Below are 13,081 nucleotides of genomic sequence, written 5' to 3' on the forward strand. Positions count from 1 at the left end.
TGACGCAAGGCTTTCTGACAGGGTGGCATGGCATGTGACTCAGTAGCAGAGACTAGGGTCAGGAGAAGGGCAGGGGGCAGGGAGTGAAACGGCCCTTCCCACGACCTGCTGGGGCATCTGAGGCAGCAGCAGAGCTCCTGGGCTCCCTGAACCCTCCCGGACCCGGTGTCCCTCGACACATTCTGGGGAAGGGTGGGAGCCTCGCTCTCCCAGGCCAGGGGACCACAGGGCCTTGTGAAGCGCATGTCCACACTTGTCCCCAGTGAAACAGCCCCACCCCACAGTCCCCTGGGCAGGGACCCCTGAAGTGCTCACTGCAAGTGTGTGTGTGGGAGAGAGACAGAGACCTTCACGCCTGTGCTCCAGCCTTGGCCTGCTCAGGCAGGGCTCGGAGCTCCGGTCGGGGGGGGGGGCGGCGGGGGGGGGTCTGTCCCTCCCTGTCCCCAGGACGCTGTGGCCCTGCGTGGCATTGGCCACTCCCAGTGGTGCACCAGGAGGCTGAACACACGTCGCCTTTTAAGGAGAAGATTTGCTGAGAAGCTGAGGGAAAACATCTCCCTGGCATTCAGGGAACATATTTCCTTCCTGTTCCTCTTAAATAAACCACCAGCGACTTTTCAAAACAAGAAGCAAAGGACAAGGTCAGGGAGCTGCAGAGACCTTTCACCCCTGCTCCTAGCAGGGCTGGCAGGGGGAGGGATGCACAGGGAGCTGAGTGCCCCGAGCCGTCGGGACGGCAGTGTTCAGCTCCGCCACCACGAGGCCATGCCGCTGCCGAGGCCCACGGCACAGTGAGCCGGTCTGCCGCTCCTTCCACAGGCACCACAGCCCTTGAGGGTGTGAGCGGGTGCGGCCTGGGCGTGCGTATGCTGGGCCCCAAGTCCAGGTCCTGCCCGCCTGCCCCCCCACCTCTGCGGCCCAGCCAGCACGGCGACCACAGCCCCCCAGAGTTTGCAGGGGGCCAGGTGGAGGAGGGTGGCCCTTGGTGCAGTGGGCTCATGGCCATCCTGACGGGAGTGCCTGCTGGTTTGCCAGGGCGGGCACGTGCCCACTCCGGCCCCTCACCCCCACAGAGCAGGAGGTGGATGGGCTTGCGTCCCCTGGGGTTCTGGCCCTCAGGCCCGTGGCTGCTCCGCGGACGGGGATGATCCCTCCTTGAGAGTTGATGGCCACAGTGGCCTTTTCTGGTCAATAAGACTTCATGACGAGCAGTCTGTCTTCCGTGGGTCACAGTGTTTGCCGTTAAAGAATTCAGTTCAGTTAAGAGTCAAGCGGCTCATTCGTGCTTTTAAGCATTTCCCTTCAGTTTCTCAAACTTTCCCCCAGGAGCCCAATTCAAAAATTGGGGATTTCCTACAGGTGCAGGAGGATTGCAGCGTCGCTCTGAGCTGACCGCTAGATGGCGGGAGGCCCCCCTGCCCCCTCCACATTGGGTGGTTGCTGCCCGGAAGGGGGAAGGGCCGTGTCTGCACGTGGCCCTCCCCGGGGTCCTCTGCCCTGAGGTGTGTTTGCCCAGTGTGGGCTCCGGTGTGACAGATTCAGTGACTTCTGACAAACCCACCCTGGGCCACTGTGTTGGTCACGTGTCTCTCGTGAGGACGTCCTGTCTTATTTGTGTACCCAGTTCGCACACACCATGACCCTGGCTCCGGCCTCTGGGGCAGCTGGTGGGAGGCTGGTTCTGAGGCTAAGGACTCCCCCACCAAGGAGGGGCCCCCTCAGCACCAAGAACTTTTGGTTCGTGGGGCTTAGCTACTGATGCTCATTGGATTGGAATAAAAACAAAGACATTTCAAAAAAATGTATTTAGTCCTATAAAAATAGCTATAATAAGCCTATTCTGTTTTGTATGACAGCATATTGTTTTGGAAAAGAACTATTTTCAAAACAAAAAAAACCTTTTGGTGCAAAGCGGTAGTTTGAGCAGATTTCCCTCTGCCCCTGCCTGGAACCTGCACCGTGTGCTTGGGACGGAGCCCAGGGTTGTGCAGAGGGGAGCCTCATTTGTGTCAGTCAGTGCTCTGTAACGGTGGGCCGCTGGACCATCTGCACAAAAGGACCGGGGCCCAGGCCAGGGACGCTCTTCCCTGGGTCCCACCTGGTGGCTCTGGGGGCCAAGATGGCTGCAGTGTCACACATGGCAGGTGGAGCCTGACTAGCCTGGCCGGCGGCACACCTCCTTCAGTGGGCCCAGAGCAGCCTGTGTCCCCACTCGTGTCTCTGGGCCAGCTCGTGGCTTCCATGCCAGCATTTGTCTGCAGTGACCCTCTGCTCCCTTGTCTCTGGCAGGAAGTGACCCTCTGCTCTCTCTTCTCTGGCAGGAAGTCTAAAGCAAAGCCCAATGGAAAGAAACCTGCCGCGGAGGAGAAGAAGATGTACCTGGAGCCGGAGTACGCCAAGTCCAGAATCACTGACGTTGGGTTCAAGGAGCTGGTGGTGCTGCCCCGGGAGATCGACCTCAACGAGTGGCTGGCCAGCAACAGTGCGTGTGGGCACAGGGTGGGGAAGGGCGCCATGGCGGCTGCAAGTGGTCGCCTCCTCCAGGCCTCCCCACAGCTGGTGGCCGGCCCTGCAGTGCGCTTGGGGTCTCCACCACACGGGGACCCAGCACAGGTCCTGGCCGTGCCGGGGAGTGTCTGTGGGGTGGGAGTGCGGCCGCAAGGCCAGCGGTGCCCAGGTCACGGGAAGGCCGTGGCCCACGGGACAGGGGGGTGGCTTTCACCTCCACCTGCTGGGCAGGCCTGGGGCTCAGGGCTCAGGGCTCACAAATTGTATGCCTGGCCCACCCCTTGCGGAGGGGACTCAGCCCGATGGCCCCTGCCTGTCTGCCCAGCTTGGCACCGTCCAAGCAGACACCCAAGCCCGCACAGCAGTGGCTGGTGGCCGGCTTCCGGGGCTGGTGCTGTGCGCTGGGACATGTGTCTCTGGTCTGCGGTAGGTGCTGGCTGCCCCAGGGTCCAAGGAAAGGAGGCTGTTCCTCGTGGACGCAGTGGTGGGTTTCACGCCTGCCCCTTCTCTTCTCTTCTCTTACAGCCACCACGTTTTTCCACCACGTCAACCTGCAGTACAGCACCATCTCTGAGTTTTGCACAGGAGAGGCATGCCAGACGATGGCCGTGTGCAACACGTGAGTCGCTGCCTGGCTGCAGCTCAGACCCTGGACCCTCTCACTGCACCCGTGCAGGGTCTCCTGATGGCGTGGGGTCCTCCTCAACGGCATCCTGGCCGGGGCTGTGCCTCCTGTCGCTGTGGGGCAGGGACACCAGAAGCAGAGCCCAGCCAGGGCAGGGCACTCGGCAGTGTGTGGCAGGGGGGTGTCCGCAGTACATGCCTGGCTTGGTTTCCTGAAATGTCAGAGCGTCATGAAGCTGCAGGCACTTCTCTGCTTTACTTAGTGGTCCAGTTGAAGGATGGCTCTTTTCTTTTTTGAGAGAGAGAAAGAGAGAGATCGTGCACGCAAGTGAGATAGGGATGAGAGAATCTTAAGCAGGCTACGTGCTCGGTGCGGAGCCTGATGGGGGGCTCGCTCCGTGAGATCACGACCTGAGCTGAAATCAAGAGCCAGCCGCCCAACCAGTGGCCGCCCAGGCCCCCGAAGGACAGCTTCTCCTGAGAGCCCCTGCTCTGTGTGGAGGGGGTGACGGGGGACGGCGAGGGACTGGGCGCCTTCCTCACTGGCAGGTTTTGTGGGGCTGGGACGGCTTCTCCATGAGTTTTCGGTGGCCTGGGTGCTGGTTACGCTCTTCCAGAAGCGCGTGCACATTCGCGCTCTCAGCAGGGAGGCACCCCACTGGACTTGCAGCAGCTGTGACTGGGGTGTGGGCGGGAGGGTCCCTGCACAGTGCGGGCTGGCCCCCTGACGGCAGAAGGGATGGAAGGGGCTTTGAACAAGAGGCCGGGTGTGCCGGGGCTCAGCCTAGGGCCGTTGGGACTGAGGACGAGCGCGGAAGCTCCTTTCTAACGTCTCCTTTTTGTTACCGGGGCTGCAGGTCAGGGGCTGATGCAAGCGTACATGAGCCGCTAGCCCCTGCTGGCGAACACACATTTGCTGTGCTGTCCTGAGCCCATCCTGCCGGCAGAGCTGCTGGCCAGGCTGCTGGGCACAGACCCAGCTCAGTCGTAGGCAGGCTGAGCTGGCTCCTAGCCCTGCCAGGCCCTGCTCTCGTGGCCCCAGCAGGTCACAGCTCAGGGCTGGGTCACATGGGAGCAAATGTAGACAATGTACACTCTCCACTCTGTCACCCAGAAAGAGCCACCGACGGGAGCCCAGGCATTACATGTGTCCCCCCTGGCCACCGGCAAGGGTATCTCGGGGCAGGTGGGGCAGGTCGGCTTGAGGCAGGAGGACATCGATGTGGGAGGGAAGCGCCCTCGCTAGAGTGACGCCAGCGGCAGGTGCTGGAGGCGGGCGAGGACACTGCTTGAGAGCCGTGTGTGTGGTGTGCTCAGTAGGATGCTTGCTGGCTCGGCCTGACCAGGCAGCGTCAGAGGTGACCGGTAGGGTGGGCGGGTGGGGAAGCCGTTCCCCCCTGCCCCCGTGCGCCCTTTGGCATCACCGTGTTTGAGAAGAGACTCCTTGAGACGGCGTAGGGCTTGGTGTCGGGCAGACCTGCGCCCGGATGTTGGCGCTGCTGTGTGAGACTGGGGATCTGAGGAATGTTGAGCCCACTTCTCTTCATTCTTCTCGACCTTCTGTGGCTCCTTCACAGGGTTTTTACAGACTCACAGGACCTGGTGTGCTCTAGTGCCTTCCTAGCGGTTGTTTGATACCAAATTAGTTTCAGAGAAAAAGGCAGGTTTGCCAAAGGTCACCCCACAGAGCTGCTTGCTCCCTCGGGACCGATCAGCACATCCACCTGGGTCCCGAGTGGGGCCGCGGCCTGTCTGCACCCTGCTGCTTCCCTAGGGATGGAGACCAGAGGGTAGCGTTGGAGTCCCAGAAGGCGAAGAGAAAGGGCCGGGCGGAGGGTGTATTTGAGGAGATAATGGCTGGGAGCTTTCCAAGCGTGGCCGACACAAACCTACAAATTCAGGAAGCTGAATGAAGTCCAAGTAGGACAAAAGAACCCACAGGCAGATGCATCATAACAAAATGGCCGAGAAGAGAAGGCCTTCACAGAGCAGAGCCCACGGCACAGCGCCTGCAGGGACATTGGCGGGTGCCTGTGCCTCTTGTCAGAAGCCTTGGGCCACAAGGAGGAAAGGAGGTGAGAAAAAGTGAGAAGAGTGAGAAAAAGCAGGTGTCCCAGAGTCCTTCGGGCAACCCGTCCTTCAGGAGTTCGGGTGAGGTACAGACCTTCCCCACACGGAGGAAGACCGACCCGCGCACAGCCGGCGCACCTGCTCCACGGGAGTTTCTGCGGGGGGTCCCAGGGCAAGGGGGCTGCGGCTGGGGACCAGCCCTCCGAGCCCCTGAAGCCACACCTGTCTGATGGGCCAGATGGAGGGGCCCGCGGGGGGCTGTGCTCTCAGCACAGTGCAGAAAGCATGACTGAGTATGTAGTTTATACTCCTGTGAGCAGCCTCTATAAAAGTTGTGTAGATGACCTAGCCAGGTTCGTAACAGATGAATTGAAAGGAAATACTAAAACATAACCCAAAAGAAGTCAGGAAAGAGGAAACAAGGGCGATGAGAAGCAAAGGGAATAAGTAGTAAACGAAAGACGGCAGACTTAAATTCAGACTCAGCAGAAATTATGGTGAGCGTCCGTGGTGCAGACATGCCGATCACTAGGCAGAGATTGTGCCCAAGGGCCGTGCCCCTGGGCCCCCATCGGGGGCCTCAAATTACAGACCAGCCTGACCCCTGCGTGTGCACACATGCCTGTGACAAAATGTAATTTATGCGTGAGGCACAGAGTGTAACAACGATACCTGATAATAAAATAGGACCGTCGTGACAGTATCTTACAATAAAAGCTACGTGAACGTGCTCGCTCTGTCTCTCAGCTTGTACCCACATTCTTCTTGTGATGGTGCGAGACGAAAAAGTGGCTGCGTAGGGAGAGGAAGTGAGGGGCCGGCGTGGGCATCGTGACGTGGCCTTGGATCGCTTCTCTGCCTTCTGCCGCTGCGTGGGGAGCAGCAGCGTCTGCCTCTGGATGGTGGGTCACCGCGAGGGACTGGCCCCACGGAAGGTGAAACCGCACACCCCACTGTGTGAGAATGAGCCAACTGAGCAGCGTTCACAGGAAGCTCACTTTACTTCCAGTGACATCAGTAGATCACAACTAAAAGCACAGAGAAGATGTATCAGCAAAACACTAGTGAGAGGAAAGCCAGAGTGTCTGTTAATCCCAGACACAGTAGGCCTCAGAGCAGAGTCAATGATGAGGTGTGAAGAAGTCTGCATATTTACAAAAGAGTCAATTCATCAAGGAGTATCGATCTTGAATGTGTATGCACCAGACAGCAGCGTTTCCCTAGAGGACGTGGACAGAACTGAGAGAAACGGACAAAAATCAGAGTAGGGGACTTCAGTGCTCCTGTCTTGGAGGCAGAGGGCTGGTAGACAGTAAGCCAACGAGGTCACGGACTCACTGGCATTGCCAGCCAGCTGGACTGGATGGACTGGAGAGCATTTCACCCTCGGCAGCGCATTCTTCCCAAGCGCACACAGAATAGTCCCCAAAATAGATCACATCCTGGCTCACAAAACAACCCTTCGCAAACTTGAAAGAATCAGAATCGTGCTGAGTCGGTCATCTGATGTCATGGGGTTAAACTAGAATGAGTCACACTTGGAAATTAGCATGTTTCTAAATAATCCGTGGATCAGAGAGGAAGTCTCAGAATTAGAAATGTATTAAACGGAACACAAATGAAAGCGCACCGGACTTGAGGGGACACAGCTACAGCCGTGCCTACAGGGACAGTTGTGGGTACGTGCCTACTTTAGGAGAAGGATCTCAAGTCAGTACCCTAAGCTTCCATATTAAGAAACTAGAAAAAGAAGAGCAAAATAAACCCCAATTGAGCAGAAGAAAGGAAGTAACAGAAACGATCAAAAGTGATTTCTGAAAACAGGAAAATCGATGAAACCAGAAGCCAGATCTTCTTAAAAAGATCAATAAAATTGATAAACCTTCAGCAAGATTGACAAAGAGAAAGGTGCAGATTATCACTGTAAGCAGTGAAGGGGGTGTCAGCATAAACTCAGCAGATATTAAACATCGCAAATTCTTATGGACATAAACATGATAGTTTTCCAGACGGCTCCGGAAACAGCCAAGTGCTTCGGGGTACACTCGGGTGTGCACGCTGCAAAGTGCCAGGTGCTGGTGAGCGCGGTCAGAGGCCTGCGCCAGCGGCAGGCGTGCCGCGCTTGTGGGCTGGGAGGCTTGACAAGCTCCAACGGGGAGCTCTCTCAGCCCGCCCTGTTCGTTCGTCGTCGGAGCCCCAGCAGAGCCGTCGTGGGTGCCGATGAGCTGGCTGAGACACGTGGAGGGGCGCAGCCGCTGGCGCAGCGACAACGGTTTTGGGGAAAGAGCAGGAAGGCTGGAAGGATCCCACCACCCAGTTGTAATCGCTGTAAGGCCACGGCACCGAAGACACACGGTGTGGCAGAGGAGCAGACGCACAGGTCAAGGGGACAGCCGAGTCCAGACATAGACCCACACAGATGTGGGCCTTTGATTTTTGACAAAGATGCAAAAGAAATTTGGTGCAGAAGGATTAGTCTTTTCAACCAAAGCTGTTGGAAAAAACAGTCATCTGTGGGGGGTGGGGGAGTGAATCTTGACCCAAACCCGGCACTCCATGCCAAAAGCAACTCCAAATGATTCTAAATTGTAAAACTGTGAAACTTTTGAAAGAGAGTGAGGAAATCTTCGTGACGTACCATCAGGTGAAGAGCTCTTGGCTGTGACACAAGGCATGGTTGTTAACGAAACAGAATCAGTAAATTGAGCATAATCAGCATGTAGAGCTTTTGCTCAGAGAAGGACGCTATCACAAGGAAGAAAAGACAAACCACAGACTACGTACCCAAGAAGGGACTCGGCCCAGAACGTGTGAAGAAGCCTCACAACTCGTCTGTGGGAAAACAGCCTGGTCACCGGTGGGCCCGGGCCTAGACACACAGGCCAGCAGAGAAGACACAGGAGAGCAGATGAGCCCCTCAAGCAGCAGGTGGATGGGGATTCAGAAGTCACAGCCAGCGTTGGCGGGCCCAGCGCCGGCGACGCTGTGTGCGGCAGGGCCGCGGAGGGACACGGAAGCCAGTCCGGGAGTGGTTTCGCGGCTTCTTCGGAAGGGGCGCTCTCCCCTTGCCTGGGCCCGGCAGTTCCGGTCCCGAGTGTCCGCCTTAGACAAGTGAGAGCTTGTGCTCCCATAGGAACCTGTCCTGGAGTGTGTGTCGCAGCCTGAACCGTCATCACCCCGAGCCAGGGACAAGCCGGTGCCTGAGCGGGTGAGTGGCTGGACACACCAGCACTTCCACACAGGAGCACATCTCAGTGTAAGAAGGAAGGGGCTGCAGATGTGCGCACGGACGTGGCCGGGTTACCCCCCAGCTCAGGATGCCACGTGGCGTCCCCGGGGGACATCGCTGGTGTGCGGGGGGGACTGACCAGGGGCCGTGGCAGGAGGGCAGCATGAGCTGTGTCCGGCTGTGGGAGGCACCCAGCCGTCCGCATGGGTGAGGAGCACGGGACCACATGCCACCAGGTCATCTTTCCTGCGTGGTGATTTAAAATGAAAACAAACAAGAGGAACGTCAGAAACGGAGCATCTCATCTTCCTTGGTTCCAGACGGGGCGGTCCTCGTCATCCCTCAGGAGCCAGTGTCTCAGGGCTGCATGTTGTGGGGACCTGTTTCCCAGTTTCTGGGGTCAGCTGTGTTCTCCGATGCCAGCACCTGTGGCCAGGTGCATCTGCCATCACGTGGGGAACGGGGGGGTGGGGTGGGGCGTGGGGAATGGGTGGAGCAGGTGTCTGTGCTGCTGCCCACGCACTTGGGCCTTGTCCTCCGGATCTCACTGCAGACCTGGGCCTCAGCCTGGCCGCTAGAGGCCGGGCTCCACTTCCTGGCACAGGGACCCCGCAGGCTGTCCAGAGTGACACAGAAAAGGGCTTTGTGTGGATGTCCTCAGGTGCTCCAATGCACCCGCACTGACGCCTGGGCAGGCAGGATAGGGGTGAGGCAGAGCCACCTTGTGGTGAGGAGGGCGCCAGGGCGGGCGTTCTAACCGACGGCAGGGCCTTGCAGGAGTTTCCCTTCCTGGGGGAAAACAGGGAGCTTTTCCAGCTTCCGAGGGCTTCGTCTTGACCAGCTCCCCTGCCTGTTCACGTTCTTGGGCCTTGTGGGGCACACGGCACCAGGCGCTCATGCAGCCTGGCCTCCCTGCAGGTACCAGGGAGTGCCACCTTACACCCCGGTCACAGCCCAGACCTTCCACCTCCGAGTGGGTGGCTCTGGTGCCAAGTGGCAGCCGGGGCCGAGTCCCCTTCCCCATCGAGGGCTGGCCTCCTCCCAGGGCCTGTCGATTAGCAAGGAGGCTGTGGCCGGGGGTGGGGCCTGCGTGTCTGTGGTGATGCCGTGACTGGCCTTCTCTGTCCCCACAGACAGTACTACTGGTACGATGAGCGGGGGAAGAAGGTCAAGTGCACCGCTCCCCAGTACGTCGACTTTGTCATGAGCTCTGTGCAGAAGCTGGTGACTGATGAGGACGTGTTCCCCACGAAATACGGTACGTCCCTCCCCTGGTGCTGGGTGCCCCTCCCTGATAGGCAGGCGTGGCTGCAGAGGACACAGAGCCAGACCTGTCTGGAGGGGGCAGCCGTGTGGCTGGGGCTGTAAAGCTAGGCAGGTGTCCTCTGGCAGGGTCAGCTCGGCCTGGGTCGAGAACCCCATCCCCACCCCAGGCTCTGGGACCCGTGGCTTCTGCCACCCCCTCCACCCCCGTGTGCCGGGGCCATGGCAGTCCCCCTTACTTGGGGCCTGCCAGCCAAGGAGCGGCGGTTGTGGCGGGGGCTCCAGGCCAGTACAGAGCTGTCAGAGGGTCCCTTGCATCTTGGTTCCCGTCATTCTCCGTGGCCCCGGCCCCATCGGGGGCCCCGAGAGCATCCATCACGGAAGCACACGTAATCCCGGGCCAGGGCCGGGCTGAGGGTGGCCTGAGGCAGGCCCCTTGATGCAGAGGCAGCCGGTACGGAGCAGTAGGTACCTGCCGGGTCAGTAGGCACGCAGCTCCGGGAGCCAGGCCCAGGGCGACAGGTCACTGGAGCGCCTGCCCATGGGGGGAAGGTGGGAAGTAGGGGGGGCCCTCCAGACGGCTCCTGCACAGCCGGTCCCCACCCCCACCCCACGCCAGCCAGCTCCTTGCAGACTGGTGGGAGCTCGGCGGGACGTGGCCCACCGAGCGGAGTGCCGGTGACCCGACGTGGTGGGCTCTCTCCCCAGGCAGGGAATTCCCCAGCTCCTTCGAGTCTCTGGTGAAGAAGATCTGCAAGTACCTGTTCCACGTGCTGGCGCACATCTACTGGTCCCACTTCAAGGAGACCCTGGCCCTTGAGCTGCACGGACACTTGAACACACTCTACGTCCACTTCATCCTCTTTGCCAGGGAGTTCAACCTGCTCGACCCCAAAGACACCGCCGTCATGGACGACCTCACGGAGGTGCTGTGCAGCGGCGGCGGCGGCGGCGGCGGGGGCCGCGGCGGGGGCGGGGCCGGCGGCGGGGGCGGGGCCAGCGGCGGGGGCGCGGGGGCACAGAACCACGTGAAGGAGAGGTGAGCCCCCGGCCGGACAGGCGTGCACGTGTGCAGAGAGACGGTGGTCCGTGTGCCTGCGTGTGCGCGCACACGTCCCGGGCGCGCTCGGCGGGAGGTCTGAGAGGCTGACGCCGCCCCCCCTGCCCGGCCCCGGGCGCGCCGAGCGCGGGCTCCCCGGACGCCGGCAGGCCGCGCGTCGGACTGGCCCCCGCCGGGGCTGTCCTGTTGGATGGATGAGTGCCGCTTGTCAAGAAGGACCCTCGGATTTCATTCGTTCGCTCGACAGCGTTTATGGGACTGCCGGTCTGAGTTTCCTTCTCCTGTGGGGCTTTCCTTTCCTTGGTCTTCCGTGTGGCGCCTGCCCCCGCCTCCCCTGAGGGCTCTGCTGTTTTGAGAGAAACACACCAGTGAGAGCCGGGGCTCCTTCCCAGGAGGGACTCTGGCTCGCTTTGGTTTGGCATCAGGGTGGGGTTATTCTAGAGATTCCGCCCCATCCCCCCCTCAGACCTCCCTCTCCTGGCCTTGCTTGGATCTTGGCTGTTGGCGGGGCTCAGAGCAGGTGGGGTAAGGTGGGCGTGGCCGGGGGTGCCCCACAGGGGCCCTGACCCTGTGGCCATGTCCCCCTCTCTCCTGCCCCTGCTGCCCACGAGGGCCCCTGGACTAGCTGGGCCTAGGACCGAGGTGCCTGGGCGGACGGACGGCCTGTGTGGAGAAGCGGCTGTTGGCGGAAGGCTGGGTGTCCCTGCTCCGCTCACCTGTTCGGTCGGTCGTAATAAAAAGAATTCTCTCAGGTCAGCGCCTGTGTGTATCCTCGGCGTCTCGATGACCCTTGCTGAGAGTGCCAGGGCTGGTGCCAGACTGAAGGTGGCCTGCCTCCCGCCCCCTCGTGTGGTCTCTGCCCACCCCAGGCTGGGCTCTTCCTGCCAGGGCCAACAGCCTGGGCCTGCGGGACCTCGGGAAGCTGGGGGTGTGGGGGTCATGCCTTGTCTCCTGAGTGTCGGGGGGGGGGGCGTGATCTCTCGTGCTGTGCCTTCCTGTGCAGGTAGCAGGGACCCCAGAGTGTGCTCTGGAGTGTGTGGGGGGGGGGGGTAGGGGGGCTTCCTGGCCAGCCTGGCCCCGGGGGCTCTGCTGCAAGGGCTAGCGCTGGCCTGGCAGTGTGGTCCGAGGGGTGAGCTTGGGGGAGAGCTCCGGAGTGGGATGAATGCAGGGGCAAGGCCAGGCTTGGGGAGCAGAAGGGGAAGGGGTACCTGAACCCTGGAGTCGGTCTAGGTACTGTGTGGGCAGAGGAGAGAGAAGAGGGTGCCGTGCCCTGACATCTGGCCTGGGGACTGCCTTCTCTGGCTGTTGACGGCTGTCCTGTTCCTTCCCCCAACACCCCGTACACGGTGGGAGTCGTGTTCTCTGCGTGTGAGTGTACGTGTGTGACACCTCCATCTGCAGAAAGCTGTCCAGGACACACATGGTCCGTGTAGCTCTGACTCGGGAAAGAGCTGTGGGATCCGTGGGCACAGCACTGGCACAGGGCCTCAGAAAGTCTACCGAGGAAGGGACAGGCAGCCAGGATGAGGAGCAGTCTGCACACCTCCTGAGGGCGAGGGCAGTGCCCTGTGCCCTCCTCCAGCTGGCTGGCTCTTGGCTGCAAGAGCCAGAACATCCTGGCCTGCTGAAGCCTCGGGGAAGCCTTCTCGCCTCTGCATTGGTTCCTTGGCCCGCACGGCAAGTGGCTGCATGCGGCGCTCCCGGGGCAGCTGGGCTCCGTGCTGAGGACTCAGCTTTCGGTGGGCGCACCCGGAGTGGAGTCCCCGCTCTGCCCCGACAAGCCGTTCGCTTACCCGCCCACACCCCGTCGTTAGCTCTTCCCGGAAAGCGAGAAAGCACACAGGACTCCGTATCAGTGGAGGGAGAGGCTCGATGAAGGGGAGAGAAAGGGCCCTGAGTCAGAGTGCAGCACCTCGAGAAGCTGGAAGAGGAAGAAAACGTTTTCTCCCCCCTGAGCCTCAGGAAGAAGCAGCTGTGCTGACATCGGATTGTCGCCCAGTAGGGACCATCTTGGACTTCTGTCTTCCAGAGCTGCGACGTAAGCCACTAGGTTTGTGGTAAGCAGCCACGGCGGGGACAGGAAATAAATGCAGATTTCGGTCCCGGGGTGGGGTGCTACTGCAGCAAACACATAAAATGTAGAAGCGGCCTTGGGGTGCGGCAGTGGCAGAGGCTGGAAGGATTTTGAGGGGCACAGTAGAAAAAGCCTCGGTTTTCTGAAGCAAGACGATTGGTAGGAGGCCCGAACATTGATGTGTCCCCTACCAAAGACCCAGGAGTAAATGAGGGGCACCATGGAGGAACCCTGGTGAGTTCACCTTGAGGCC

General features: G+C 60.4%; 1 protein-coding gene across 3 annotated transcripts in view; it reads left to right on the top strand.

Annotated features, from left to right (window-relative positions):
• Positions 1–11,510, top strand: part of MOB2 (MOB kinase activator 2) — a 73,932-nt gene extending 62,422 nt beyond the window's left edge. For all 3 annotated transcript variants that reach the window (XM_043582052.1, XM_043582051.1, XM_043582053.1), the window contains exons 2-5: positions 2,322–2,482; positions 3,034–3,127; positions 9,565–9,689; positions 10,403–11,510. In XM_043582052.1, the coding sequence (XP_043437987.1) occupies positions 2,322–2,482; positions 3,034–3,127; positions 9,565–9,689; positions 10,403–10,737 (715 nt within the window). In that variant the 3' untranslated portion in view covers positions 10,738–11,510. The remainder of the gene's footprint in view (positions 1–2,321; positions 2,483–3,033; positions 3,128–9,564; positions 9,690–10,402) is intronic.
• The last annotated feature ends 1,571 nt before the right edge of the window (positions 11,511–13,081 follow it).

The sequence above is a fragment of the Prionailurus bengalensis genome, chromosome D1, assembly GCF_016509475.1.
Source record: "Prionailurus bengalensis isolate Pbe53 chromosome D1, Fcat_Pben_1.1_paternal_pri, whole genome shotgun sequence".
Lineage (NCBI taxonomy): Eukaryota > Metazoa > Chordata > Mammalia > Carnivora > Felidae > Prionailurus > Prionailurus bengalensis.